Source organism: Vulpes lagopus, chromosome 18, assembly GCF_018345385.1.
Source record: "Vulpes lagopus strain Blue_001 chromosome 18, ASM1834538v1, whole genome shotgun sequence".
In the NCBI taxonomy this organism is placed as follows: Eukaryota; Metazoa; Chordata; class Mammalia; order Carnivora; family Canidae; genus Vulpes; species Vulpes lagopus.
The window spans coordinates 5,072,476-5,099,884 of record NC_054841.1 but is presented as its reverse complement, the minus strand read 5'-3'; the positions used below and the strand labels follow the sequence as shown (position 1 = coordinate 5,099,884).

The 27,409-nt window shown below is 58.5% G+C and overlaps 1 protein-coding gene across 7 annotated transcripts in view; it reads right to left on the bottom strand.

The window, feature by feature from the left end:
- Positions 1-5,025: 5,025 nt before the first annotated feature.
- PMEPA1 (prostate transmembrane protein, androgen induced 1) overlaps positions 5,026-27,409 on the bottom strand; it is a 52,680-nt gene continuing 30,296 nt past the window's right edge. Inside the window, exons 1-4 of one of the 7 annotated variants that reach the window (XM_041732660.1) lie at positions 19,902-19,956; positions 11,804-11,958; positions 6,996-7,049; positions 5,026-6,563 (exon numbers count right to left, since the gene is read on the bottom strand). In XM_041732660.1, the coding sequence (XP_041588594.1) occupies positions 6,015-6,563; positions 6,996-7,049; positions 11,804-11,914 (714 nt within the window). In that variant the 5' untranslated portion in view covers positions 11,915-11,958; positions 19,902-19,956 and the 3' untranslated portion in view covers positions 5,026-6,014. Of the gene's footprint in view, positions 6,564-6,995; positions 7,050-11,803; positions 11,959-13,762; positions 13,973-19,676; positions 19,754-19,901; positions 19,957-27,409 lie in introns of those variants that run through there. The other 6 variants (XM_041732658.1, XM_041732659.1, XM_041732655.1 and 3 more) reach the window with 6 other exon arrangements.

Here is a 27,409-nt window from a genome sequence, read left to right as displayed (position 1 = left end):
CCCCGCCCCGGGCCCCCCGCCCGCCCCGCCCCCCTCACCGCCCGGCGGGGCGGCTGCTGCCTTCAGGGGCCTGGAGCCGAAGCCCCGCCCCCCGCGGCCCCCGCCCCCCCTCGCGGCCCCCGCCCCCCCCCCCGCGGCCCCCCCTTCGCGGCCCCCGCCCCCCCTCACGGCCCCCGCTCCCCTCCTCCGCGCGGGGGCTGGCCCCGCCCCCGTCCAGGTGGGGCACGTGACGGAACCCCGGCCAATCAGGGCGCACCTCCCGCGGCCTCAGTGATTGGCTCAGAGGTGGCCACGTGGTCTAAGCCAGGCCAATGGGATTCGATTCTGGGACTTCGGCTGCGGGCGTCGGGACCGGCTTCTTCCCTCCTGCTCCGGGGCAGCTGGGCGAGCGGCCGGGGAGGGGGACGTGCGCGGGAGGGACGTCAGGGGAAGCGCGTTTGACGGCGGGGGCCAGACGTCTCGGTGACGTCACAGTTGCCCGTCCAGCCTGGTGGCCTCGCCCGGCCCCGCTCCACCTGTTGCTTTTCAGCTGCAGGAATCCGCAACCCCCAGTCCTGCACCCCCGGGCGAGCTGGCGTTGGCTCGCTGAGCGGAGGAAGAGCCGGTTCCAGGGCGGGGGCCGCCGAGTCTCCTCCAGGCCTTTGCTCGTGCAGGGCCCTGGTTCACTCTCTCCCCCCTTTCCTCCCTGACCTCTGGGGGGACTGGAATCCAGCCTCCCCGCCCCCCGACAGCGCGGGGTCCTGCCCCCGAGGCATTGTGCTGTGCTGCCGTCTGTGAGTCTGTCTCGACCACCAGAAGGTGGGTTCCTTGAGGTCAGAGGTCGGGTTCAGGCCCTGGGACCCCGGAGCAGAGCCCAGCATGAGACCGCGTTTAAAAACCAAAAAACAGAAAACCAAGAGGCAGATGAATGAGATGAGATGTCCCCAGACAAGCGGCCAACCTCAGTGGAGACCTTGACATGGTGCTTGGCGCCTAGTCGGTGCTCAACAAATAGTAGATATTCCGATTTCCGCCTTTATTCCGGACCGATTCAGTGATACGTGCTTGAGCCAGGTCAGAGGAGCGGGGAGGGTCTCCTTTTCAACCCAAAATGTCCTTCAGGCAACCTCACAGGCACTGCGGCAACACTTTCTACAGTGACAGGCCAGCCAGGAGAGTGGGCGCTCATGAGAGGTGGGGGGGCGGCTGGAGCCAGGCTGGGGAGCCCACCGTGGGGTCCCACTGCCAACACCGGAGAGTAATGAGCTCCTTTGGTTTCTCATCAATTTTTCTTTCTTTTTTCTTTTTTACTCTGAGGTTTTCCTCCACCAGAGAGGGAGAAAGCAAGACCGATGTGTGCCTCACATTCTGCCCTGATTATAGGGCTCTACTCCCAGAGCTTACAGAACCGTGGGGTCGAGGCTGCGGGATGGTCATTCCCCGGGAATCAACTGTTGGGGCGCTGGTCTTTAAAACACCTGGACCAGACGTCAAAGATGGTTCTGTTTAGAGAAATAAATGCGAGTTTCTGTAGTGGGCACTGCGGGGAGCCCACTTGGAATCGGGGGATCCCTTTTAGACTCCTGTCTCCCCTTCCTGGCTTCCACGGGCCTTGCAAATGGCCGGTTCCTAGGAACATCTCTGAGGGCCACCCTGGGGCTTGGGAAACTCCTCACTGTTGTGCTCTCACACCCAAGAAGCCAGAAGCATCTCAGAGTCTACTTCTCACCCAGAAGCACCTCACACCCCAGAGCTCCCCACAGTCCCTTTGGGATCTTTGGGATCAGGCTGTGGCAGGGACTTTGCCTAAACCCTGTCGCTATTTTGCTTCGTTTTTCCTCCTCTGTCCTCTCCCCAGTTTCCTTAACCGTCTCCCCTGGGAGCGCTCCCTTCATACATCCCTTCTTACAAATCCATGCCTCAACGTTTCCTTCTGGAAGGGACTCACGTAAGGCCAGTTTCTTTCTCGCAGACCTTATCAGAGCCTTAGCACGATTTTTCCAAGAGGGAAGAAAAGTAGGTTAACACCTTACAAACTCTTTTAACCCCAATTAACGAAAGAGGGGAGTTAATTTTATTTATTTTTTATTTTTTTTATTAAAATTTTTTAAGAGGTGAGTTAATTTTAAACCCCTTCGTTAGAACCACCTGCCTGAGCTAATGTTTTCACTGGGCTCCCGGGATGCTGCTTGAACTGGAACAGAGGTCTCGGGCCCCCCAGCAGCTCCGCAGGCTCCCTCCCTCCCCCCTAATGGGCCCTGTGACGACGTTGCTGAGAGCGGTGGGGGACAGGGGAAGGCAATGCAGCCAAAGAAGTAAAAAAGCCTCGTTCCAAAGAATTGTAAAATTTATTGTATAAGTATTGCAGCTTTTCAGAATGTCATCATTGCCACTAATGATTATTGATACACAACAAGCGATTTCATCAGGCCTGTGGATTGGCATCCAAATACAGAGTCTTACGCGGCAGCGACGTGGGCGCCGCACCCAGCGTGCCACGGAGAATTTACATGAGTTTAACTTGAACAGAACTTGGGAAAACAGGGCTGCAAAGGTGAGCGGTTCCAACGCCAAGAACGCAACAGAAAAGCGTGCCATCAGCACACCACCATGGAATCAGGCAGGCAAACGAGAACGCGTGTCCTTCTGGGCTCTATAGTACAGCAGAATTTGAAGCGCAGTTTCCAGGAAACAAACAAACAAACAGAAACAAAACAAAAACACTTTTATTTTTTCCTTATCATCAGGATGTTTTATGGATCTGGAAGCTTTGTGTGCGTGTAGAGAACGATTTCTGAAACATACAATTCAGAGAGGAGACGAGGACAGGGATTGGACTCGGTTCTTGCCCTGCCCTGGGGTTCGCTAGAATGGTGGGGGGTGGGGGTGGGCTGGGGGGAGTTTCAGCTCGTTGCAAAGAACACCGGGGCTTCGGGGGGACAGAGATGGCTTAGTGCCCCTTCCTAAGTTGGTCTGCGGAGACCTGGCCTTTGTGGGAGAAATGCTCTTTTTTCCTCGGGGGGGGGGTAGGAAACGTGATGGACAAGCAGGGAAACGATGAGGAGTAGAGGAAGCCCAACCTGGTCCCCCTCCAACCAGCCACAGCTGAGGACCCCCAAACTTTTTACTGGAAAAAGGAGGTCTCCTCAGGGGTGCTCGGAATCTTTTCAAAGATAACGGCACGACAGCCAACATCCAGAGGAATGAGTGCACCCCCAGCTCTGGGGTCCAGCAGAGAAACCAAGAGCTTAGCTGTTTCCAGAAACACACACCCCAGGTTTTCTGGGGATGTGTCCCGACTTGGACAAGCTGCTCTGCCCTGAGCCTCTGCAACCGGCATCTGCCGGGCATGAAGCCCAGGGGCGCTGCAGCATCGAGCCCTGGACTGCAATCCTGGGGTGCAATCGGAGGGGTGTGCTCTGCCCTCAAGCCAGCTGAGGTCAGGGAGCCACTCCCCCGCCTCCTTCCAAACAGGGCAAATGCAGACCACACCGCCAACCAACGGGATTCCAACAGCTTGGCTCAAGACCTGGGGACCCCCAGTCCAGGGCCACTTCTAGGCTTACAAGTCACATGGGAGTCAAACACCACATCTGACAAGACGGTGGTGGGTGGGTGCGTGGGTGGGACACAGGAGGGCAGGGCAATGGGGACATTTGAGAAGCGGCAGCCCTTTGTTGACCTAGAGTGGAAAGGTCAGTCCCCGGGGGGCGGAGGGGAGGAGGGGGTGGGGATGGGGGTTGGTGTCACTGTCCAGGGATGCCCCCATCTGGTGACAAGAGGGCACTCCTTCCTCAGTAAGGCACTAGGGAGGCTCTTCACATAGAGGAAAGCTACAGTTTTTAAAAATTTTATCTATAAATGTGTCCCTGTACCTTTTAGGACAAATTAATACCGATGTTTCTGCACAACTTCTGAAAAGAATCCTCTTTGAGAAGCAAAGTTTAGGCTGAAGACCCCCCCCCCCCCACCACCACCGCCCCGACCTCGCCAAGGAGGGGCAGGTGTTATTGTCAAAGTACAAGAACTTTCCGCCAGGCTGGCCGGCGGCCACTCAGACCCCATGTTTATCTGTTGGTCACTGTGTTGGGGAAGGGTACGTAGAAATAGAGTCCAAATGGTCAGAACGTCAAAACTGTTCTCAGGCGTTTAAGTAATAAAAAAGTTGCTTAAAAACAAGAGTTATTGCCCGGATGCCTCCTCTTATGTTAGTCTGCTAGTTAGTGTTCTGCCAAAATGAAAAGACAGCTCTGTGCGGAGGGGCTTGGGGGGGGCGGGGGGCTGCTCTTCCATCTGGGGGATCACCCCATGGAATGTGAACAAGTCCTCAGCGGGAGGAAGAACCTGCAGCTCCAGCCACTTCCCTGGTCGACCCCAGGGACCCCCACTCCATGGCCCGCCTGTCGCCACCGGGCACACACCTGCGCCGCTCACGCGCCCTCACCTGCGCACCACCAGGGGATCCCGCCACACTGCAGCCTACTCAGGAAAACCCTGGTAGACAAGACTTGTATCCGCTAAAGAGGCTGTGAAAACACAGATAAATAAGCACATCGAACATGATTGTTTCCACGGGGAGAGGGAACGAAAATGCGGGAGAGCAGAAGGTAAAGAATTGTGCTTTGAAAACATAAAAGCACAGGTTCGACTGCTTTTTTTGTTGTCGTTTTAACCCTTTTGCATGTCCTGGGAGAAATCGGGGCATGTCGCTTTTTCATCTCCGGGGTTCCGTTTGTTGGCCTGTTAGGTGAGAATTGCTACGGAAAGAGAAAGACAGGAACGAGGTCAAATTCCTAATACTCCGGGCCTTTCTGACCTGTCGGTGGCCTCCACCGACCGACCTCAGCTGATAAATCCTGGAGCCAGCGCATCGCCCCAAAGCGCTCTGGGCAAAGCAGCCACCCAAGCCCCCTCTGGGGGGCCAGGGAAGGGGGGTCCCCGGCAACACGCGCGGGGAGCAGCTGCGGCTGGAGACGGGTGGGGGCGGGGGGAGGCTTCATGCTTTAAAAAAAGAAAAAAAAAAAAAAAAAAACCAGGAGGAAAAACTAAGATTCTTCCAGAAGTTTATTTTCATCTCGGGAAAGGCAAAGCCACCACCTGCAACTTGGTGCCTAGAGTAACTTCCCTATTGGGTTTGCCATCCCAAGGCTGTTCTGGCCCAGAGGGGGAAACTGTCTCCTTCGGTGGGGAATGTATAACGAGGTAACAACCTATCGCTAGCCAGAAGCTTCCACTTCGCAGGAAAGCGGCCCCTCCGGAAAGCTCTCCAAACTCCGTGTCGAGCCCGCCCTCTGCCTGACGCCGACTGTGAAATTTCCACATTTCTCCCTTAAAAGTCTCGACAGACATGATAGGAGTTTCCATCAGACAAGCACTGACATATTTATATTAAAAAATAGTGCAAAAGCTCAACATTTATATAAATAACTCTAAACCCCTGCTTTGTACTTTTTTTTTCTTTACAAGGTAATACACGCTTTCTGAGTTGGCACTCAAAAATTGCCATTTTTTTTTCTCTTCTAGTTCAGAAAACAACTTTTTTTTTTAATAGGCCTCTTCTAATACAAAAATACTCCTGCCCTCACAATACAGTTTCTCTTATTTTATATATATTTATATATATATAATATTGCAGATCTTTAAACAAAGGTTTTGTGCAAATATGTCTTTAAAGTTAAGTGAAATCATCATAAACAAACAAAAGAAAAGAAGCATTCACGCACGCAGCTCAACTAGAAACAGAAAAGACTAGGGTAGATTTTGTGTGTGTGTGTGTGTGTGTGTTGTTTTTTGTTTTTTTTTTTTCTCTTTTGCCTTCAAGACACAGCTCAACAAAGAAACGTGGTTTTTTGCAAGCTTTCTTAGCTTGTGCATTCAGACCACACAGAACATGTAAATATTTATACACAGAGAGAGGGGGAGAGGATGGTTACGCGCCGCGTGTGGTGGCTGCCGCCCGGTCCTCCTCTGTCTTCTCGTCTAAGAGGTGCGGAGCGTGTTGTCTTCTCCCTACCGCTGCCCCGGCCCCGGGGTGCCTAGAGAGGGTGCCCTTTCGGTTTATCCTTTTCTTTGCTCCAGGCAGCTGTGCTCTCCAGGGGGGCGATGTGTGCGTGGGGGAGCCGGGTCCCCTCCAGCAAGGAGGGCGGCCCGCTGCTCTGCTGGTGCTGGAAGGCCGGGGACCCCGGGTAGTGGCCGATGACCTCGCTGTAGGTGGGGGGCGGCCCCTCCATGCGCCCGCCGCCCCCGTAGCACGTGGCGCTGATGCCCGAGTTACTGCTGGGGGGGCAGGGGCCGCCCAACATGGCACTGTCCATCAGGTCGCTGTCGAAGATGGTTCTGTTTGGGGGCGCGCGCACCGACTCGCGGTTCAGCTCCAGCTGCTGCTCCGGGTCCCGCAGCTGGAGGGTGCAGGGGCCCTGGTAGGGCGGGGGCTCCTCCCCATCCGACAGCGAGATGGTGGGCGGCAGGTCGATCTGGTGCTGCAGGTACGGGTAGGTGGGCTGGAAGCGGTGGAAGCGGTCCCGCTGGGTGAAGGGGGGCACGGCCAGGCGGTCGGTGGGCCTCGGAGGGGCATAGACCTGCGGCTGCGGGGGCAGAGCAGAGTGAGGGCCCCCACCCCGAAGCAGCCGGAGGCGGTGGGGTCTGGCTGCCTGGGCGGGGACCCTCTGCTCTCTGGGGGTGGGGGGGAGGGAGGGGTGCACTGGGGAGCCCTGGCTGGGATCCTCATCACTGAGTTGGAAGAGGGGCAACTTCTGTCCTCCACGCTGCGGACCCTGTGGGCCCCCCACTACGGGGTGGGAGAGGGTGAGCAGCCGGCATGGGCAGTGCCAGCAGCCAAGGACAATTCTTCAGAGAAGGGCACGGAGGTGAGCCTGGCAGCCACACTCCTGCGGCCAGGGGAGACGCCTCCGGCTTGGAGAGGGGACTCGCCGGGCGGATGGCCAGAGGCGTCCACTACAGCACCCCGGGGGGCGGGGGGCAGCAGGCAGGGGACCGGGGCTGCACGGGGGGCTCACCTCTGGGATTCCGCTGCCCGACACCGTGCTCTCGGAGGGCCAGAGGCATCCTTCCTGTGTGGGGACGAGAGGGGCAGGGTCAGCAGGCTGAGCACAGGTGAGCACACACAGGGTCAACTGGCTTTGAGCCTGACATCTTCTCTTTGGAGTCTGGCAGCTGTCGGCCACCCTCAAGACCCACCCTGCTACCCCGGCCTGGGGCCCTCACCACTTCCCAGATGTGACCCCAACCGCCTACAGCTGACCTGTAGGCTCCACCTTCGTAAGACCCTCCAGCAGCTGCCCGCGTGCCTTAGGCTGATGAGGAAGCCTGGCGAGACCTGGCCCTCCCGACCTTGACCTGGACCACATGCTTGCAGCGTGATCTTGGCAAGTTACTAAACTTCCAGAACTTTTGAGAGGTAAACTATGCCAAGGAGCGCACGTGGCCCTCTGTGACTACACGCAAGTGCTGGGGGCCAGGCTGACGCACCTTCTAGTGCAAAGGGTCATGCATGTACCTCAGGGCCTTTGCATCGGCCACCCCATTGCACCGGCAGCCCCGCAGACCTCCTCTGACACTGCCGTCTTAAGGGCCCGCCCCCATTTACAATCCTGGCGTGGGCTAACTTCCTTCCCAGCAGCTCTCTTACCTGTAACCAACTTGTCTCTATTTATTTACCTCTTTACAGCCTGTCTCAACCTGTATACCAGGAGCCCAGTTCACGGGTACAGAAATACTGGACAAAGTTAGTTAATGAGCTAAGTGCCCCCATGCAGCTGCTCTGCCACCAAATAATGATGTGGTCAGTCAACAAAGGCGGAAGGTGGTACCGCTTCCATACCAAGTGTGTAGCTGCCACCTCAGGAAGCTCACACCCTCTTGCTCTGAGATTTCCCCATGGGTGGCCGGGCCGCATGGGCTGAGTTGGGGACATGCCACCTGCCATCTCAGGCCTCGGGGAGAGACCCAAGGGATGTGGGACCCCACACCAGGATCAGTTAGTCTGAGAGGCAAACCCAGACAATGCTGGTTATGTGGTGACGGATAGCCCTGGGCCCGGGGGGGAGGATGTCGCCTCTGAATTTCACAGCTTTCTAGAGATGGAGATAAACTGTACGTAGGGACGCCTGGGTGGCTCAGCGGCTGAGCCTCTGCCTTCGGCTCAGGGCATGATCCCGGGGTCCTGGGATCGAGTCCCTCACTGGGCACCCTGCAGGGAGCCTGCTTCTCCCTTGGCCTGTGTCTCTCGTGAATAAATAAATAAAATCTTTAAAAAATAAATAAACTGTACATATTCAAAGTATGCAATTTGGTTAAGTTTTGGTATGTGCATACACCAGAGACCCGTGACTACAATCGAAATAACTATCTAGCGCTCCAGAGGTTTCCTCGGGGCACGTTATCCTGGGGGTTCCCGTTCTCACCCAGTTGGGGCCGGAGGGTGACCTGGAGAGGGGGCTGGTTGCCCAGGGAAGTGCAGTTGCCTACATGGCCACTGGGAGGCTCTGTGGCTCTCACAACGGTCCCACCGGGAAAGCACCCATGAGCACTCCTCCTGGTCTCTAGTAGGTTCCAGGTGGTAGGATGCAGCAAGCGGCCACACAGCCTTGCTCTTGGTGTGGTCAAAGGCCGTTTTGTTACTGATATTAGTCATGTTATCAATCGTTGTCTCGGTGCCAGACGCTGCACCGAGAGCTGAGTGGGCCCAGCTGGTAGGAGGCCGTGCTGGGATCCAAACCCTCACCTGCTCGCTTCCAGACCCACCTGGGCTCAGGCCAATCCTGGCTGTGTAGCCCCGGGCCGGGCCACTGGCATGGCCCATGTGCGTGCCAGGAAGCCGATGGGCAGGTCCACCCGCTCCTCACTAGGGTCAGGGGCCCCGGGTGGTGGATGCATGCAGCTAAGGCCAGCTTGGATGAGAGGTGACCCAGATACACTCTTGCCTAAAACCTTCCCACGAGCCCCTCTGTCCCGGGCTCTGCATGACGTGGCCAACAACCTCTTCCCACCACTGTCCCTGCCGCTCCCAGTCCCAACAGAGTGGTTGGCTATCTGGCACCACCCAGGAAGCTTAAGGAAACACCCATCAACACCCCAGGAGCCCCACCATAGAGCCCCAAACCACCCACCAGCCTCGTCAGCTGACTACCTCCAACGTGTGCACCTGGAAGTCACTTCCTCCTCCAGGGAGCCTTCCAGGAACCACCCACCACCACCCCTGCCTCCCAGGCTCCCATGGCATCTCAGCTCCTATATCGGCCTGGCTCGCTGTACAGTAATCGAACGTCCAGCTGGCTGCCCTGTCCCTGATTTAGAAGCCTTGTGCCTGCAGAAGCCGCTCGGGAAGCGGGAGACCCATCCCAGGGCTGATTTGGGGACAAAATGAACAAAGGGTTGCCCCATCCAATTTCCTGGCTGAGCCTCTAGTCTGAATCCATCCTGCCCCATGCTGAGCAGGCTTCACGCACAAACCGTCTTCCAAGAGACCTATGGGTGACGTGACCGTCGCTGTTCAAGATGCATAAACTTTGGGGGAATAATTAAAGCTGCTAAGGGGAGGAATTCAAAGCAGGGAATGTTTGAAAACAAAGCTCAGGGACCCAGGAGCAGCTCAGAAATGAGCAGGCGGCTTCCTGGGTGGGGCTGGTGGCACCTATAAACCTGCTTACGTGTGCCAGGTGGCACCGTACCTGCCTCACAGGGCACATCCCCCCACCCGCCAACTCCAGGACAAGCCCCTGCAGACCCATCTTCCGTGCCGCCGTCAGGGCAAGATCACCACTGCTGTTACCACAACACAATATAGTGTGGCTTCCCTGGGAACAGCCCCGGGCGGGGAAGTGACGTTCTAGGGCCAGTGGCGTACCTGCACTTGAGCCTTATTCTCGGACAGATGAGCAAATGGGGTCCCCCTGGAAAGGAACCGAGGCAGGACAGTCAGGCCAGGGGCAGGCCCAGCCCCAGGCAGAGAGTGCCCAGGTTTGGGGTGTCTGTGGGAGGTCACGGGGCCCTGAGACTCCTGAGACGCACGCTGTCTGGCAGGGAGGGGTCCCCAAGGGAGCTGCCACACTTGCTGCAGGCCTAACGAGGCTGTGTTTACCCAGCCGGGCATCCCCAGGGGCCCATGCAGGTGGCTGGGTAGATGGGGCGGGGACTTTTCTGTGGCTCCAGGTGTCTGGGAATCAGGGCCAGGATCTTAACCCTCTGTCTGGGCACAAAGTCCCAGGTGCTGCCCACGGGGCTGTCTCCCTGCCCCCGGTGGCAGCAAGGATCCTTCACGCTGGAACATGCGCCATGCCCCCAGCCCGCTGGGCGAGCGTCCTCCTCAGTGACCACACCCAGGGGCAGGCAGCAGAAGGGCCAGCTCCACCCGTCTGGCAGAGTGGGGCTCAGAGGGCGAGAAGGCCCACCCCGGGCACGGGCCACCCGGCTCGCATCTTCTCCTTTGCCCCAGCATGTGAGGTGGCACAAGGGGGCCGGGGCTCTTCGCACCGCCGCTGACAAGCTGCGCGGCTTCAGGCCAACACGCCCACCTGCCTGGGCCCCGGTTTCTCCCCCGTGGGATGGGGTTTCCGGGCTGCCGTGAGCCGGGGAGGCACACCCTCGGCACAGCCACCTGGGGGACAGGCACAGCAGACACATGGGTGAGCCCTGGCTGGAGCAGCGGCGCCCAGTGCCCTCCGGATGCCTGCTGAGCCTCGGGCTGGGGGACCCAGGGGAGGCTCCTCGCCCTGGCCACCTGCTAACCGCCCCGCCGCGCCGCAGCCTGATTGGGGGGACACGCCCAAACCTGCTGGGGACCCGGCTCCACCCGGCTCAGCCCCGCAGGCTCTGGGCACCGCCACCAACCCCAGGCGGCCATCCCCCAGACCTGGGAGGCCACCCCCGGTGCCGCCCCCCCTGCTGTCGCTGTCCTCCCAGGCTCAGAGGTGTGCTCAGGCCACGGCCCTGGGGCCACCCCCGTGCCAGCTTCTCCCTGCAAATCCCAGCCTGCCCTTCAGACAGCCTGCTCCTGCCAGGCGAAGTCACACAGCGCCCGTGTGGGGGCAGAAACCACTCGGGGGTGAGCTGGGCCCCCACCTCGGTCCACCAGCTGCAGGGCGCCGAGCGGCAGGGCACAGTGCAGCGCCCAGGGCGCAGGGAGCGGGGGCCCCGCGCTCAGAGCTGCAGAAAGGCAGGCCTCCCCTCCCCCGCCAGGCCCCTACTTTGTGGAGTCTTCAGGGGTAATTTCTGGGGCAACTTCTGGGGCTTCCAGGATGCGGGTGAAGCTCACCATTCCAGTAAGATACCAAAATGCAGTATTCACAGCAAGGACGCTCCCAGCCCAGCGTTTGCCTCACCTGCCTGGACCCGTCGTCACTCTCCTTTAGGGTTTAGCCTAAGAGGCTCATCCTGACCAAACTCGCCCCCCTGGCGTTCTCGGGGGGCAGGGACGGACGGGCGGGTGAGGGATGGATGGACGAGCGACCGAGGGGACGGAAGAGCCTGCACTGTCCCGGCCCGCAGTGCTCGGCCTGTCGCCCCGCGCTAAGCCTGCAGCCTCCGGGGAGCGGCACGATCGGGGCCCCTCTCGCAACGGGTGGCAACGGGAGCCCCGTTTCATGGGTGGAGTGGCCAGGCCCCCTGGGGCTGGAGGGCCTTTCGGGGGTGACCTGTGGTGTCCAAAACACTGTGCGTCCCCGGCCCAGATGCCTGCGAGCTGTTGAGAAGAGGGAAGGGCCACCTCCTGCCCGTCCCATCGGGCCTGTACCTCGGACGCCCTCCCGTCCCCACGAGCACCCTGGCCCGGGGCTCCCCGTGCCGACGGGAGGGGCAGGGCACTTACCGAGGAGAGGGCGTCTTCTCTCCTCCTGCCCTGGCTGTGCCGGCCGATGAAGGAGCGCGCAGACAGCTTGTAGTGGCTCAGCAGGCACGTGATCACCACCACCATCACCATCACCACCACCACGATGATGGTGATCTCAACAAACTCCAGCTCTGCTGCAAGACGGGGGGAGACGTGTGAGCCTTGGGGGACCCCGACGCAGGCCACGGGCTCAGGGCCCAGCCCTTGTGAGCGCTCGCTCACCCTCCCTGCACACCCACCGCTCACACCCCAACACTCATCACTGACACACAACGCTCACACACACCAATGCTCACACTGCAACACGCAACATCCCAATGCTCACATCCTAGTACTCCCTTCCCAACACTCACACCCCAACGCTCACACAACCCAATACTCACACCCCAACACTCATCAAGATACAAACTCCAACACTCACACCCCAACACTCACACAACCCAATACTCACACCCCAACACTCATCAAGATACAAACTCCAACACTCACACCCCAACACTCATACAACCCAATACTCACACCTCAACACTCATCAAGACACAAACTCCAACACTCACACCTCAACAGTCATACCTTGACGCTCACACATACACACAGCCCAACGTTCACACACCCAACACTCACACTCCCACACCCCAACACTCACACACCCCAATGCTCACATACCCCAACACTCACCACAGACACACACCCTAACGCTCACACCCCAACACTCACACCCCAACACTCATCACAGACACACATCCTAACGTTCACACACCCAACACACCCTAACACTCACACACCCCAATACTCACACCCCAACACCCACACGACACACACCCCAATGCTCACACACCCAACACTCACACTCCAATGCTCACACACATTCACTTACCACAGACACACACCCCAACATTCATACCCCCACATTCACACCCCAATACTCACACACATACACACCTTCCCCCAAATACAAATAAACACAGATAACACACAAACATAAACACCACAGATACCCCCCAACATATTTATCACGAACACACCGCACCCCCCAACAGGATAGGAATGTGTGAGGATGCCCCCCCCGCCCCGGCCCCCAGCTCTCAGGAGAGAAGCCTCAGAAAAACCACATTCTGGGTGCCTGCAGATGCTGCCATTCTCTTTTCTTTTCTTTCTTTCTTTTTTTTTTTTTTTTGATGTTGTTTTGTTTTTCCCCTCGAAGGCGGAAAAACCCTCAAGTGCTGGAAAAGGAAGAAGGTTATTTTGATCCTGCCAGAGCCGGGGCGGTTTCTGCTGACTCGAGCGGGTCCGTGTCGAGGCGGCTCGGCAGCTGGCCGCGGCCGGTGCCAGCAGAGCCCCCAGCCACGGGCGAGGTGCCAGCACCCAGGGCCGCTGGGGACCCGGGGGGTGACGGGGCAGACGGGGCAGTGGCCGGCAGCACTGGGGCCCGGCCCCACCGGCCTCGCCCAGCCCACGGCTGCCCACGGTGGGGGCAACGCCCCCCACCTCCTGCTGCTAAGGAGCAATTAGCTGAGGGCTCCCGGGGGCACAGGTTCAAGCTCAAGGTCACGGATTCAGCACTTCCTCCTCCAAGAGACCAGGGCTGGAGGGGTGGGGTGGGGGGAGCAACAGGCTGCATGTGGTGTGGCCTCAAGGGCTCTGGGCCCTCACGCTGGACCACCCAAACTCCACCCGGGCGAAAGCCAGCCTTTCCTGCCTCAGTTTCCCTATAGCTTCCAGCAGGAAAGCAACGCATCCTAGGTGGGAAGATTACTGTTCGCAAAACGGTGGAAGCTTCTCCACACCGAACCCCCCAACACACACACTTCAACTTCCTCTCCGAAGCCCTGGCCACCCCATCCCGGCACACCAGCGCCCCAGGATGCCCGCCCTCTCGTGCCACGTTCGGTGTGCCCGGCTGGACCGGTGTTTACGGATTACGCCTCTAATACCTACGGCTCTTATGAAGTCGGGTGAGCCTGCCCACCGGGCGACATGGGACGACTTCTGGGCACACTGGCGGCTGTCGCGCCTGGGGGCCCTCGGGCATCTACTGGGTGGGGGCTGCTACAGCGCGGGGGATGCCCCACGACAGGCAGTGACAGGTCCACAGCGCCAGGGCTGAGAATCGCTGTTCAGGGCTGAGCGTACATTCGGGCCCTTTCATCTTTCTATCTCACCGGCCAGGAGAGCAAGGTCCAGAGGTCGAGTGACAGACTCTCAGCCCAAGGGCCCTACGTGCCAGCTCCTCCCAGTCAGCCATGTGCTGGCCGCCCTCCTCTGCACCCAGGAATTCAACCTGGAGCCTAGGCCTTGGCTCTGGTTCCCAGGTGGGAGTGCGACCCACCTTGCCCTGGAGGGCCCTGGAGGGCGGACGAACCGGCAGGGAACTTCGGTGAGACTTCGTGAGTGCTGAGAGGGCTGGGCCCTGTCCAGCAGGAGACGGATCACCAAGCCTGGACCCACGGGAGGGACACCCTCACCTTCCTGCCAGGAGGGCGGGCAGCAAGGCCTGCATTAGGCCTCAGACCCAGGGACCGTGGCCACACCTCCTGCCTCCCCAGACAGTTTGCTCCGGGGCCTTGGCGGCCTGGTCTGACTCCCCAGGGCCCGGCCCTGCCTGTTAGGGCCCAGGATAAAGCCGCCCATTCAGGGGACACACAGGCTTGCTTTGTGCAACCCCCACGCCCTCCCTCCTCAGAGGGGCCTATGATTCCCCTCCCCGGCCCTGTGCACTCTTCACCCCAACCGGGACCAGGGCGGTGGGTTCCCCTCTGCCCCCTCCGGCTGCTGTCTGGGGGCCCTGCCCACACCAGCCCGGAGGAAGGAGGTGCCTGGAGGAAGGAGGTGCCTGGAGGAAGGAGTTGCACGACCGGCTGTCTTTGTCCTTGTCCCTGGCCGGGTGGGGCAGCAAGACAGCAGCTGTGGCAGGACGGCAAGGGGGCAGCGGAAGAGGCCCCAGCGGGTGTGACAAGCTCTCCACCGCTCTCCTGACCCCACCAGGCCGGACCAACGGGGCAGGAGAGCACATTTCACCCCCAGAAATGAGCACGGCATCCTAAAAGCACTACTGTGACCACCCCGGGCCCTGGGCCACAACCCGGGACGGCCAGGACCCAGGAAATCCACACGGGTGACGGGAGGGAGAACTTCTCAGAGGAAGAGACGCTACGACTGATGTCTGGGCTGCACTTGGGAAGCCCAAGGCCTGGGTGTAGGACCAGAAGAGGAGGGAGGCCCCCGAGGGTTCCTGGGCCAGCTCCGTGTGACCCTGGACCTCACTGCCGGGGCCCCCCCCAGCCTCCCCACGGGAAAGGAGGCAGAGGGCACCTGGTGGCAGAGCTGCGTGTGGATGACGTGCTCGGCACTCGGGAGCACTCCCTCAGCGACCACGATTACTGGGGGGCTCCCAGCACTCCAGGACGGCAAAACAAGGGAAGCCCAAGCCCCTACGCCGACCAAGAGAGGGTTAAGTGGGCCGTGCTGGATACTCCAGGCCAGGCCCGGCCAGACCCCGGCATGGGTGGGTGGAGGTGCTGAGGGTCCAGGAGAAGCCTCCGGCCAGCAGCTGGTTCACACCAACCCACAAGGCAGAGCACACCTCTGGGTGTTCTGGCCTCGGCCATGGGACGAGGGCGTTGTGGTCCTGCCGACAGCACCTCCGTGTGCTCTCATTCAGGGGGCTGCTTCCAGAAGAATACACCTTTGGGGGCCGAACACACCTTCTCCAGGAAATGTGCCAGGAAAGCACCTGCTAGAGAGGCGGCAGACGGCAGGTGCATCCACAGCGCTCCCCCCCCGCCCCCCGCCACGGGAACAGAGCTGAGGGGGGCTGCCTTCCTTCTACAGGCTGGTGCTGACTGCTGGGCCCCGGCGGGCGGCTCGAGCCTGTGCACCCCCTGACTCCTCTCTCCTGGGCCCAGGCAGGATTGTGAACTGAGCATGAGCTCCCTACCCCTGGATAGGCACGACTCCTTGGAATCTCAGCTGCCTGAGGCAGCCGGCCCTGTGCCGTCACACCTCCCGATCTCTCCAGAACCCAGAAACCACCCGTGAAGCTCGCTGGCCTTTCACTGGCAACACATGCAAGAGTTTTAAAAGCACTGGGCGGCCCAAGCCTGCAGGGAGGGTGGCCTGCGGGTTTCCAGCCATGAGACGGGCCCAAGTCGCTCAGCTGCTAAGGGCAGATATGGGGCCACCCTGATGCTGCCTGTTTCTTCACTCCGACAGATGCCCCTGCACCCGGACATAGGCCAGGTGCCCAGCACGGTGCACGCAGAACGGGTCCTACCACTGCCTGCCCTCCCCCTTCCCTGCCATCAAGTCTCCCGTGACCAGAGGAGTCACAGCCAAGGCCTGCTCACAGACGGAGTGGGACTGAGCAAGAGGGGTGGGCGGGCTGGTCAACAGCCCCTGGAGCCGTTACTATGATCCCAGCAGCGAAGACATCCATGCGGAACCCGCCGCCTCCCCCGAGTCTAGGAGGTGGGGGCCGCCTACTCTGCCATTTTGCAGATGAGCACACTGAGGTGCAGGGAGAAGGCACCAGCCCACGCGCCTAGAGAGAGCAGGGCCGGGACTTCGGCCCAGAGCCTCCCTGAGGGTCTTGCTGCACTAAATCCTTAGTGCAATAAAGCACTTAAAGCAATCCTTAGTGTCCCCTCCCCACGTCCCGAGCACCTGCGAGGAAGGCTGGTGCTGCCTCCCTGCATCTGCCAGCTACAAGCTGTGTGACCCCGGGCACGCAGACCTCCGGGAGCCCCAGTTACAACCTGGCGTGGCGGACATGAAGCAAACGTTGGAGCTCAGAGGGGGCAGGACACAGGGGGCTCCCCTGTCACCATGTCTCACATGTCACCGACACCCCTCAATCAGGCTGATGCTCTAGAAACGCTGTTTGCCTGGGGCTGGCGTGCCCGACTGGCCTCTGCCCAGGGGTCGGGGGTTTGGAGTCAGGTGTGTCCAACGTGGTCACCCTGGGTGGCAGCCAGACTCAAGGTCACGAGGGACTCGGGGTGCCTGTCCTGCTCCTGCTCCTGCTCCTGCTCCAAGGGCCTGGCTACAACAGGAGCCTCCGGGAGAAGAACACTTTGTTCCGGGTGCCGGGTCTGCTCGCCGTGGGGAAGGCGGGGGAGCGGCTTTGCCATTTTTCTTCCTAATTTCCCCCTTGGGGTGGGTGATAGATGCAGCAGGCTCTCGGGGGTGGCCAAGCCCATCTTCCACATGCAAAGTAAGGTCACTCTAATTTAATTTAGCGTCTTCTTTCCTGGTGAATAATTTCAAATTAACAGGCTCGTCTGCCTCCTCGGAGTGGCCTGACCCTCCCTTTTGTCTTCTCCTCCAGAGACGGACACAGTCACTTTGAGATGTTTGCACGCCCATCGCGGGTCCTCTCCCAGCCCGCCTGACACTGGGGAGGCAGCGTGCGCCCACCGCCCCCTAAATGCCAGGTGCGTCCCGCACGCTCATGGGCATCGCCTCAGTGGATCCTCACCGTCCTTCTGTAAAGCAGATGCCAACATGCCCACGGCCCACACCTGCTCTACGGCCCAGGAAAAGTGAGGCTGACAGAGGAGATGGCTGGCCAGAGGCCACACAACGCCGAGGCCCGTGCTTTCTGGGCCAGGCTCAGCCAGCTAACCACACCCGGCGGGCCTGAGCACCAGCACCGCGGCTCCAGGTCAGGAACAGCCCGGGTTCCAGCAAAGGGCTCGCGTGGAATGGAACTGGTCACCAGGCTGGGTCAGGACTGCCGGGAGCATCACCTGCCACGGGGTCCCTGTGGGCAGGATTTGTGGCAGGTGGTACCCACTTCCCCTTCCCCTGCCCCTAAAGTGGAGAAATATCACAGGAGGGTCAGGAAGGCCACCCCAGGCACTCGGCGGAGCTCTGGGCACGGAGCAGAGATCCTAACGGCTCCCATCTCTTCTGCCGCTACCTGCGCGCCAAGCGGGGGGGGCCAGGGCAGGACGGGACTCCCCCTCTAATTCCCACAACAGCCCCCGGCGGGGAGGGAGCATCAGCCGAGCCACAGGCCAGCAGCCGAGTCGGAGCGCAGTCCTGGGCCCAGGCCGAGCCGGGTTCTCCTCCTCCCTGTGGTGGAACCCCAGCAACTGGGGAGGCCGGGACGCCCTCTCACACAATATGGGTTTTCAATTAAGACTCAATTAAAGTTAAATTAAAATGAAATACAATCGAGGCTGAAAGAGGAAGCCCATGGCATCAACACCCGTTCCCGAACTCTCAACCAGATGCGTGACACGGCAAGAACGGTCGGAGTTGTTCTTGTGGCTCGGGCATAGGAAGGTGTGAAATAGGACCTGGAGGATTTCAAGGGGATACGAGATCCGTGGTTTCCACCTGCGACCACGGGGCGGGGGTTGCTGAGGCCTCTGCGGTCCTCGTTCCCGATCCGGTTAGTGAAGGTAAAGACGCGACTGTCTGGCATCCAAGGCTGTGGCCCCCCTGTTCTCGGCGACAGAGCCTCGACCGGATGGAAGCTCTGGAGCCTGGGCGCAAAGCCCGGCTCAGCCACTTCCCAGCCGGCCTGGGGAGGGGCCCGGGCGGACCTGGGCGGACACGCGACTTCCCTCTGCATTCTCACAATGCGTGAGAACCACACGCGTCCCCGTACAGGTACTCGTAAGGGAGTGTGACTGTCACTAAGTTTTCGATTAATCATCGGAGTAGCAGTTGGGTGCTGGAGCTCATTTCTCTTTCCTCAGCTGGAGAGCTGGGCCAGAGTCCACCTGGCTCCCGCCAGCCCCCAGGAGGTTTCCAGACCAGACGACCCCCCGCCGCCCGCCCCCCTTGTGTCTGCTCCCAGCGGAGGGGCAGCCAGTTTGCTTCCTGGTTAACAAGCAGCCCATGCAGGCGGCCCTGTCTGGCCTCCCGGCCGCACACCAAGGAATTAGGAATTGGCACTGTCTGAAATTTATGAAAATCTAATCTTGTTAGACCTGCCTGGATGAGACCCACTGGGGCGGGCTTCATTGTCATTCAGCAGAGCCCCGGCCTGCCTGGGGTTCCAGCCACATCATTACGGCCCCCCCTCCCCCACCCTGCATTTGAATAAGAACCCAGCTCCCTCCCCACCTAGGATGTCAAATAAAATTGAACCAGACGTCAAAGGAATAACTTTCTGATCACTCCTGGTGCCGTTTCAAACACCCCCAACGGTACATTTATTTCTTAGGGTAAGACCATTTATAGGGAAAAGAAAAAAAAATGAATCTGTCTTTCTTTTGAGGTTTGAGAGGTGGGCAGCAAATCTAGGCCAGTATTCTCATTTTTAAAAACAGACCGAACCGCTTACTAAGTGCCTACTCTGTGCCAAGCACGCGGTTGGGTGTCTGGCACCCGCTACCTGAACATGTAAGCCCTGCGATACTGTCTGGTGTTGTCTGGTGGCCTCAAGAAAAAAGTCACATGCTGGCTAGCGAGGGGGTGAGGACTGAGGCTCCCTGCCCTGCCGGTCACGGTAAAATCCCAGGGTACACGTTAAGAACATGTTTGACCCAAAGGCCCCTGGGTTCGAGTACCAGCCTTGCCACATACTGTGACCCTAGGCCTATCACTCAGAGATAAAGAGAGGGGTAGCCTCGTCCCTCCTTCCCATGGCTGCAGGGAGAATCACCTCAGCTAATTTGGAGCCAGGAGGGAATCCCTGGGACCAGGACCTGCAGGCCGAGGGCAGTGCCTGCCCCGTCTCCTCACACACACCTGGCCTGGGGCACCCTGAATCCATAGCGGCTGTGGGTCAACCAGGTGAGTGTCCCCCCGGGTGTCCCCCACCCCCATTCCCCCAGCCACCAGCGCTGTAGCTCCTGGACGGTACAAACTGGAAACACTTCCGTAGAGTCAAACTCACAAGCTCTCAAAACTTTCAAGTGCGAACACTTGACCTGGCATGTCAGCTTCTGGGCATGGATCTCCACGTGCATTTCTGCTGGGACTCTCTGTCGCACTCACAGGGCTGTAATCACGGGTTCTGTAAAAGGACCAAGCACAGCCCCACCTCAGGGCCTTTGCATGTGCCCTCCCTTCTGCCTGGGATGATCTTTCCCCCTGTGCACATGTCGGCCGCCTCCCTTACCTTTCAGCCTCTGTTGCAATGTCCCTTCCTCAGGGGAAGGGTGCTCTGCCCCAAGCCCCAGGACCCTATGTCCTGTGCCTGCTTTCCTTTCCCCAAAGCACTCCTCTGGAATGCTATTTGTGACCTGTCTAACCATTTACTTCCTGCCTCTCCCTACTAGAAGGTCAGTGGCACCGGAGGTGACTCTGCTTCTCCTATGTCCCCGGCACATTCCCATGATAGCACACACAAGGAATATGCTGAATAGATGATCACGTTTGTTCTCGTGTGCACAGATGCGTGTCAAGAAGGCCCACTGCAGGTTTGCACAGAAGGGCAAAAAATCACCGGGAACCACCCCAGAGGGGCCGACACAACCCAGGAAGCCACAGCCAGCACATCTGTATGTATTGGCACCAAAGACGCCCGGATGAGAGAAAGAGGAGAAGCCACCAGCTAGGACAAGTCTGTTTTTGTTTAAAAGATGAGAAACATAGATATTTTAAAATAAAAGTAAATCAGAGTCCCTGGGTGCCTCAGTCAGTCAAGCGTCTGCCTTGGGTTCAGGTCATGATCTCAGGGTCCTGGGATCAAGTCAGGCTCCCTGCTCAGTGGGAGGGTCTGCTTGTCCCTCTCCCCTTCTGCCTGCCGCTCCCCCTGCTTGTATGCTCTCTGTGTGAATCTTTAAAATAAAAGTGACTTTTGGGATGCACACCTATGGGTGACTATCTGTGTCTGCACAGACCGGGGACCAGCAGGCCACCTGCAAAATGAAACGGACTGGCATGGTGACCCTGGGAAGGACCCACAGAGGGGGCGAGGGGGGAGTCTAGAGCTGAGCCCTGCAAGCCCATCCTGAGACACAGTTGGCCAGAGGGCAGCCAGAAGGTGAGAGTCGGTGGGGGACAGCTGCGTGTTCCGGACCCTGGTGGGGGTGGGGGTGATGGCAGGGGGACATGCCCGGCAGGGAAGTGTGTGCAGGTGCACATATGACCAGGGAGGGAGAGAGCCAGTTAGCCGGGTGGGGGAAGGCCGGAAGTAGCCTCCAGGCCGAGGGAATGGTGTGAGCCTGGACCATCTCTTGTCTCAACAATACACGTGCCAAAAGGACACTGGTCCCTGGAGTGGCCACCAGTTCCGTCCACATACCCCGCTGTGGGTACGTCTCCTTTTCACTGGGAAGGCATCTTGTCCTAGTTTGTGAAGGATCACCCAGGTGAGGGGACAAAGTGCTTCTGCTGCTCAAAGCAGCAGAACTGTGCGGAACTTCACCCGTTTCTGGGGCTTCGCCCCACGCATCCCTGCGTCACCTTTTTGGGGTGGCCTCGGAGAGGCTGCAGCTGCCCAACGGGCGAGCCCAGGGCTGAGAGCATGGGAACAGGACGTGAGCTGAGAACCCCAGGGACAGCAGAACCTCCTGACCCGCGGCTCCTTCACTCAGAAAAGACAAAGCCGTGCCTTTTATCTTTCTTTGCTATTAACCAAATGGAAAGAACTAATGAGATTTTTTTTTTCTGTTGTCACTGACATCGAACATCTTTAAACACCCACTGTCAGCAAAATATCAATCACCGTTCGAGAGTTATTGGCAGAATGGAGTGGGTTCACGGGGAGAGACCGTTTCTGCCACTGGACATGTTGGAGGTGCCAGGGAAAGTTATTTAAAATAAATCAAACGCGTCTTGTTAATTGAGGAGAACAGGAAACAAATGGGGAGTGGGTCGCACGGGTGAGTGAGTCTGTCTGCCGGGGGTTGTGCTGCTGGCCATAATCTTCTCGGAGGGCATTTTGGCAATACCCATCAAAATTAAAAATGCGAGCTACCCTGCAACCCAGCAATTTTAACTTCCAGGATCGAGTCCAACGGAAACATTCACAGAAGCCCTGAAAGCATATATATGAGGCGATCTCTGCAGGGTATTTTTTTTTTTAAAAAGGTAAATAATCAGAGAGCGCCTAAATCCCCCTAAACAAACCCTGGTACATCACATTATGGAATCCAATGGGGCCATTCAAAATACACCTCAATCGACCAGAAGGTTTCTCAACCTTGGCATTACTGACGTCTTGAGCTGGATAATTCTCTGCCGTGGGGGCCGTTCTGGGCATCGGAGCAACCCTGGCCCGCACCCGCTGGATGCCAGTCACACCATCACCTCTAGGTTGTCACAACTAAAAATGTCTCCAGACATCACCCGATGTCCCCTGGGGGTGGGGGGTGGGAGGCAGAGCACCCCTGGCTGAGGACTACTGGTCTAGGTCTGATGTTGGAGGGATGTTCACAGTTATTCTCGAGCAGGAATAACGAAACTGGAACAGCACATATAATGCGGACCCATTTTCATTGCAAAAATGAGGATAATCATCAAACTGTCAACAGGACTACTTCTGGAGGAGGGAGACTATGCGTTTTGTTTGTTTGTTTGTTTGTTTTACTCTCTGTGTCCGTATATTGTTGGCATTTTTATGGCAAACGTTGACCGTTCTAATTCTTAAAACCTTCACACACAACAACAATTCAGGCACGTGTGTGCTTGTGGGCGTGTGTTGCCGAGAGGCTGACAATGCCACTCACGCCTGCCCTCGCCACTTGGGAGGCACCGTGTGCTCCTTGAAAACCAGCAGATGTTTCTCTCAATTACCAATTTTCAAGAGCCTGGTGTTTCCCGACGGGAGCCGGGACGGCAGCCCCAGGAGAGGGGAAGTGAGCCCAGAAGTGAGCCCAGGCTCCCTCTCCGAGCCTCTCGGACAAAACCGGGAGCCGCAATGCGGGTGCGTATTTAGCCACTTGTCACCGGCTCTTCAGTCACTCCGGCCGCGTGCCGGGGGCCCCGTCGGACGCAGCCTCCGCGCTGACCCGGGGCCTGGGCAGGGAGGTGGCCTGCTGGCCAAGGTCAAGCCCAGGCCTGGCCGGCCCAGGGCGACTTCCACATCCTACGACGATGCCGCAAGCCCAGGCCACGGTCACGCGGGACTCTGGCTCCGAGGACAGAGCGTCCCCTTGACTGGCTTCTCTCCCTGGCGTCCGGGCCACCGCAGTTCTCAGGCAGCAAAGAAACTAGAGGCCACACACCAAGGAGCCGGGTAGCCCGGGTGTGGACCTAGACACCACACACAGAGTCTCTGGGCCCTTTCCTCCCCCTTCAGCCCCCTCACCGCCATATGGGGCTCATTCCTGGAACCAACCTGGGGGTTGAATTCCCCGGAATACGGGCCCCGGTGGTGCCAGGCTCCCGGTGAACCCTGCAGGAGACAGCTGCCGCGGGGGCTGTTCCTAACCCAAGAGCCTGCGGAGCGGGCGGGGCTCAGCGGCCTCCCCAAATCCCCTGGGTCAGAAGGGGGCCTCCTTGGGCCACGGACCGGATGTCTCCCCCCAACCTTATGTCCACGCTTTCACTCCCTGTATTTGGAGGTGGGTCTCTCAGGACATAAGGAAGTTTACCGGGAGTCGTAAAGGTGGGGCCCTGGGCTTATAGGATTAGTGTCCTCATAAGAGACAGCGGAGGCGACCCCTGGGTGGCTCAGCGGTTTGGCGCCTGCCTTTGACCCAGAGCGTGATCCTGGGGTCCTGGGATCGAGTCCCGTGTTGGGCTCCCTGCATGGAGCCTGCTTCTCCCTCTGCCTGTGTCTCTGCTTCTTTCTCTATCTCTCACTCTGTGTCTCTCATAAATAAATAGAATCTTAAAAAAAAAAAAAAAAATGAAGAGACAGCGGAGAGCTCAGCTCCTCTCCCTCCCACTCACACGGGGGAGGCGGTCACCCGCCCACCAGGAAGAGCGCTCTCCCCATCAACTGAACTTGCTGACCCCTTGAACTTGGACTTTGAGCCTTCAGAACAGAAAGAGAAGAAATTTCTGTTCTTTAGGCCCCTGGACTATGGCTATTTTGTTAGAGCGACTCTGGCTGACTAGGACACCTTGACCACCTAGAGGAGCCGAGTGCAGGGAATTCAGCCACCAGTTGTGCAGGTGCCTGTCCAAGGTGGGGGTAAGGACCTAGGGAGGGAGACACAGTCCCACATGCACCCCCCTCAGGACAGGACGGCCCGCAGCCGGGCCTCGGTCTCCAGGCACGACAGCAGGGGCTTCTCCCATTCGTTCACTCGAGCAGCACACACTCTCCGGCCCCCACCATGTGCCAGGGCCACCTGGAGCCGAGGTTCTCCAGGGCCGCAGGCACCTCAAATCCCACTGTGATGTGTCCTTTCTGCGGCAGAACAATTTGATTCTGTGCTCCCCGAAACCTGGCTGGATTTGTATGTGGGACAGATGGACGCAGACCCAGAAAGCCCTTCTAAGTGAAGGCCTGCCAGGAGGGCACACACCTGCTGTGCTTCCTGCCCCTTCCCGAGGCTCTCCGGGGTGGCCCTGGTCCTATGTCCTCCTATTTTAAGGATGAGGGATCTGAGGCTGGGAGAGGCAGAGCCACATGCCCAGTGCGTACAGGTTTGTGTGACAGGGCCCGGGACACTGAAGCCTGGTGTCCTAACTACTCTTCCCCTGTTGGAGCCAACAAGAGTCAGTACGACAGCCACAACCTCAAACCGCCACCTCCTGGCAGCCCCGCCGCCCTTCACTCCCTCCGGCATCTGGTCATCTCTGAGAAGGGGCAGCAAGACGGCAGAGGCCTGAGACCAGCAGAAGCCAGGCTGGCCTTGGAAGGTCACTAACTTGCTGGTTGCAGGAGGGACCCTGGCACGGGACAAGGCATTCCTTGACGCCAAATTGTTTTGAAGCCTCGCAGGGGAGGTTTGAGGAAACAAGGCTGGACCCGCAGACAGTGGGCCACTGCATGGACCACCTGGCTGGGCAGGGCCTGAGCCTGGGAGGCGCTCAGGTGGGGAGTGACATCACCCCTGCAGCGCCACCCCGTCCCCTGCCCCAAGCAGGTGAGACAGAAAGAAAGTCAGTCCCTGCTTCTGCCCGAGGGTCCGGGAGTCTGGGTGTCTGGGGGTGTCTGTGTGTCTGCCTCCCACCTATGATCATCTGTGTGCTTGTGTCTCAGGATGTTGTCTCTGTTTCTGGGTGTTTCCTGCCTGTGCGTGTGTGTGTGTGTGTGTGCACAAGAGACAGAGACAGAGAGATAGGGAGAGAGAGAGGCTGACCGTGGTCTAAATCTGCTGAATCTTTCCCCGTGACTCTGAACGAGCTCTTACTCTTTTTCAGACGACAGTCAAAACACATTCCCAGCGGGCAGTTACAAGCCTCCCAGACGCCTCTTCCGGTCCCCGCCCCACAGGCAAGGCTATCTCAGCCGTCAGTAGCGTTTCCTTTTGAAACAGCATCTTCTAGAAGCAGAAAACCCCAATGGCTGGGAAGACCGAGGTCCTGAGCAACTGCTCTCTGAAGGAGGAGCTCAGGGAGGTGCTCCTTTTCTGCACTCCGAGATGGGGACGTGGCAAGGCCGTGGGAGGCCAGGCACCCGGCTCTGGATTCAAATCCAGACGCGGCCACATCCTGTACATGTGACCTCAAGCAGTCACTTGGCCCACTTTCCTTAGTTTCCCCGTCACAAAGATGGATCAGTAATGTGTAGCGGCCCAGGACAGCTGGGATTAGCTGAGCTAGGAGAGGTCCACTAGTTCTCTCAGCGCTGGCCAGCACCCAGCAAGGGCCTCACAAATGGGGGCCATCATTCGATTAAAAAGCAGGCGACTCACCTGACCGGGCAGGGCATGAGGGGTACAAAGATGTCAGTGCTCGTTTATTAAATGATCTGGAGTGGCTGACACTGAGCATGTAAATTCAATTTGCATGATGACAGCTAGTGTGGAGACAGGGAGAGGAGAAACAACAAGAGAAATCCACTGGGGGACACATGTACGTAGGAGCCCAGACACCCAAGGGGGGTGGCTGGCTGGGGTCCTGCCCTCGTAGGGCAGCTCTGGGGGACACCCAGGAGTCATCCCTCAAGACCAAAGCGTTTGCCTACATGTCCTCCTCATTTCCCCGCTTCCTCCATGGCACGTGGACTCCCCTCCCCAGTCTATTCTGCACCCAGCAGCCAGAACAATTTTTAAAAACATGGATTGAATCACTGACTCACGCTCAGATTAAAACCCTACGAGGCCTGCTCAACCTCTTCTCTGTACCTCCCACCTCCTTCCCTCGTTCACCACACTCCAGCCATACTGGCGTCTTCCCTGTTCCCACCCCAGGACCTTTGCACATGTGGTCTTGTCCCAGGATCTTCGCACAGCCTTCCACATTACCACGTCAGGGAGGCCTCCCAGCTGCCCCATCCCAAATACGCTGCACCTCTGACCTCTGCATCCCCTGATGGCCTGTGTCGGCCACGAGGGGCAACACAGTGTACTGACAAAGGCCTGGATTTTCCTGGCTCGTCTTGTTCTGGCTCTCTGTGCCTCTGCTTCTTTATCTGCACCGCGGGGCGAAGGACAGCCCCACGTCACCGGCCTGTTGGAGGATCGCAAGATACCCAGAGAGCCCGTGGCTCGAAGGGAAGCACTGTGTGAGGGTCGGCGGCTAGGAGTGCCTATCTCCTTTATTAAAGCATCTGTCTATCTGTTGGCGATTTCAACTCACCAGCAAGGGAGCCCATGAGAAGGCCCCTGCCGACCCTGGTCTCACCGCATCCCTGGTGGCTAATGCCGGCCTGGCACAGGGCACGGCCCACAGTGACCCCCTGAAGCAGGAAGGCATTCATGTCCAACGCTGTCCTGCAGGAGTCTCGCAGCTCTCCCCCGAGGCCGGAGGACACAGGGGAGTTGATGGAAAGGGAAGGATCTTTCACAAAACTAAACACACAACCACCGGATGACCTGGCTGCACTCCTGGGCTTCGATCCCAGAGAAATGAAGACTCACTTTTGCACGAAGATCAGTGCATGACTGTTCACAGCCCCAACCTGGAGGCACCCCAGGTGCTCTTCAACAGGTGAATGCTTAAACTCACCATGGTGCGTCCACCTCCCAGAAGGCTATTTGCAAGGAAAAGGAGCCAACTGTTGGTACACAAAACCACCTGGATGCATCGTCAGAGAATCGAGTGAAGAAAGGTCGCATGCTGTATGGCTCCATTTATGTAACACTTTCAAAGTCACAAAATCATAGAGACAAACAGACGACAGGTTGCCACCAGGGGTTGCAGAAGCAGCGGGTGGGAGGTGGATGTGGCCACAAAGGGAGGGGCGAGGGGGTCCTCCTGATGGGACTGTTTCGTGTCTGGACAGTGGGGGGGGCTTGCACAAACCTCCACATGTGATAAAACTGCGCAGAGCTGAACGCAGGCAAGCACACGCACACATGTACCCACAAATACACACTCGCTCCGATGTGCGCACGTCAGCTGGGGACATCTGAGGGAGGTCGATGGGTTGTACCAAATGTTGGTCTGCGGGCTGTGGCACTGTACTATAGCGGCGTAAGTCATCACCACCGGGGGAGGCTGTGTGCCGTGGACACGAGCTCTCTATTATTTCTTGCAAATGCTGCAAATCTATAATTGTATCAAAACAAAAAAAGTTCTTTTTTTAAAAGGGAAAAGTATGGGGGCGTCCTGTCCCTTGGG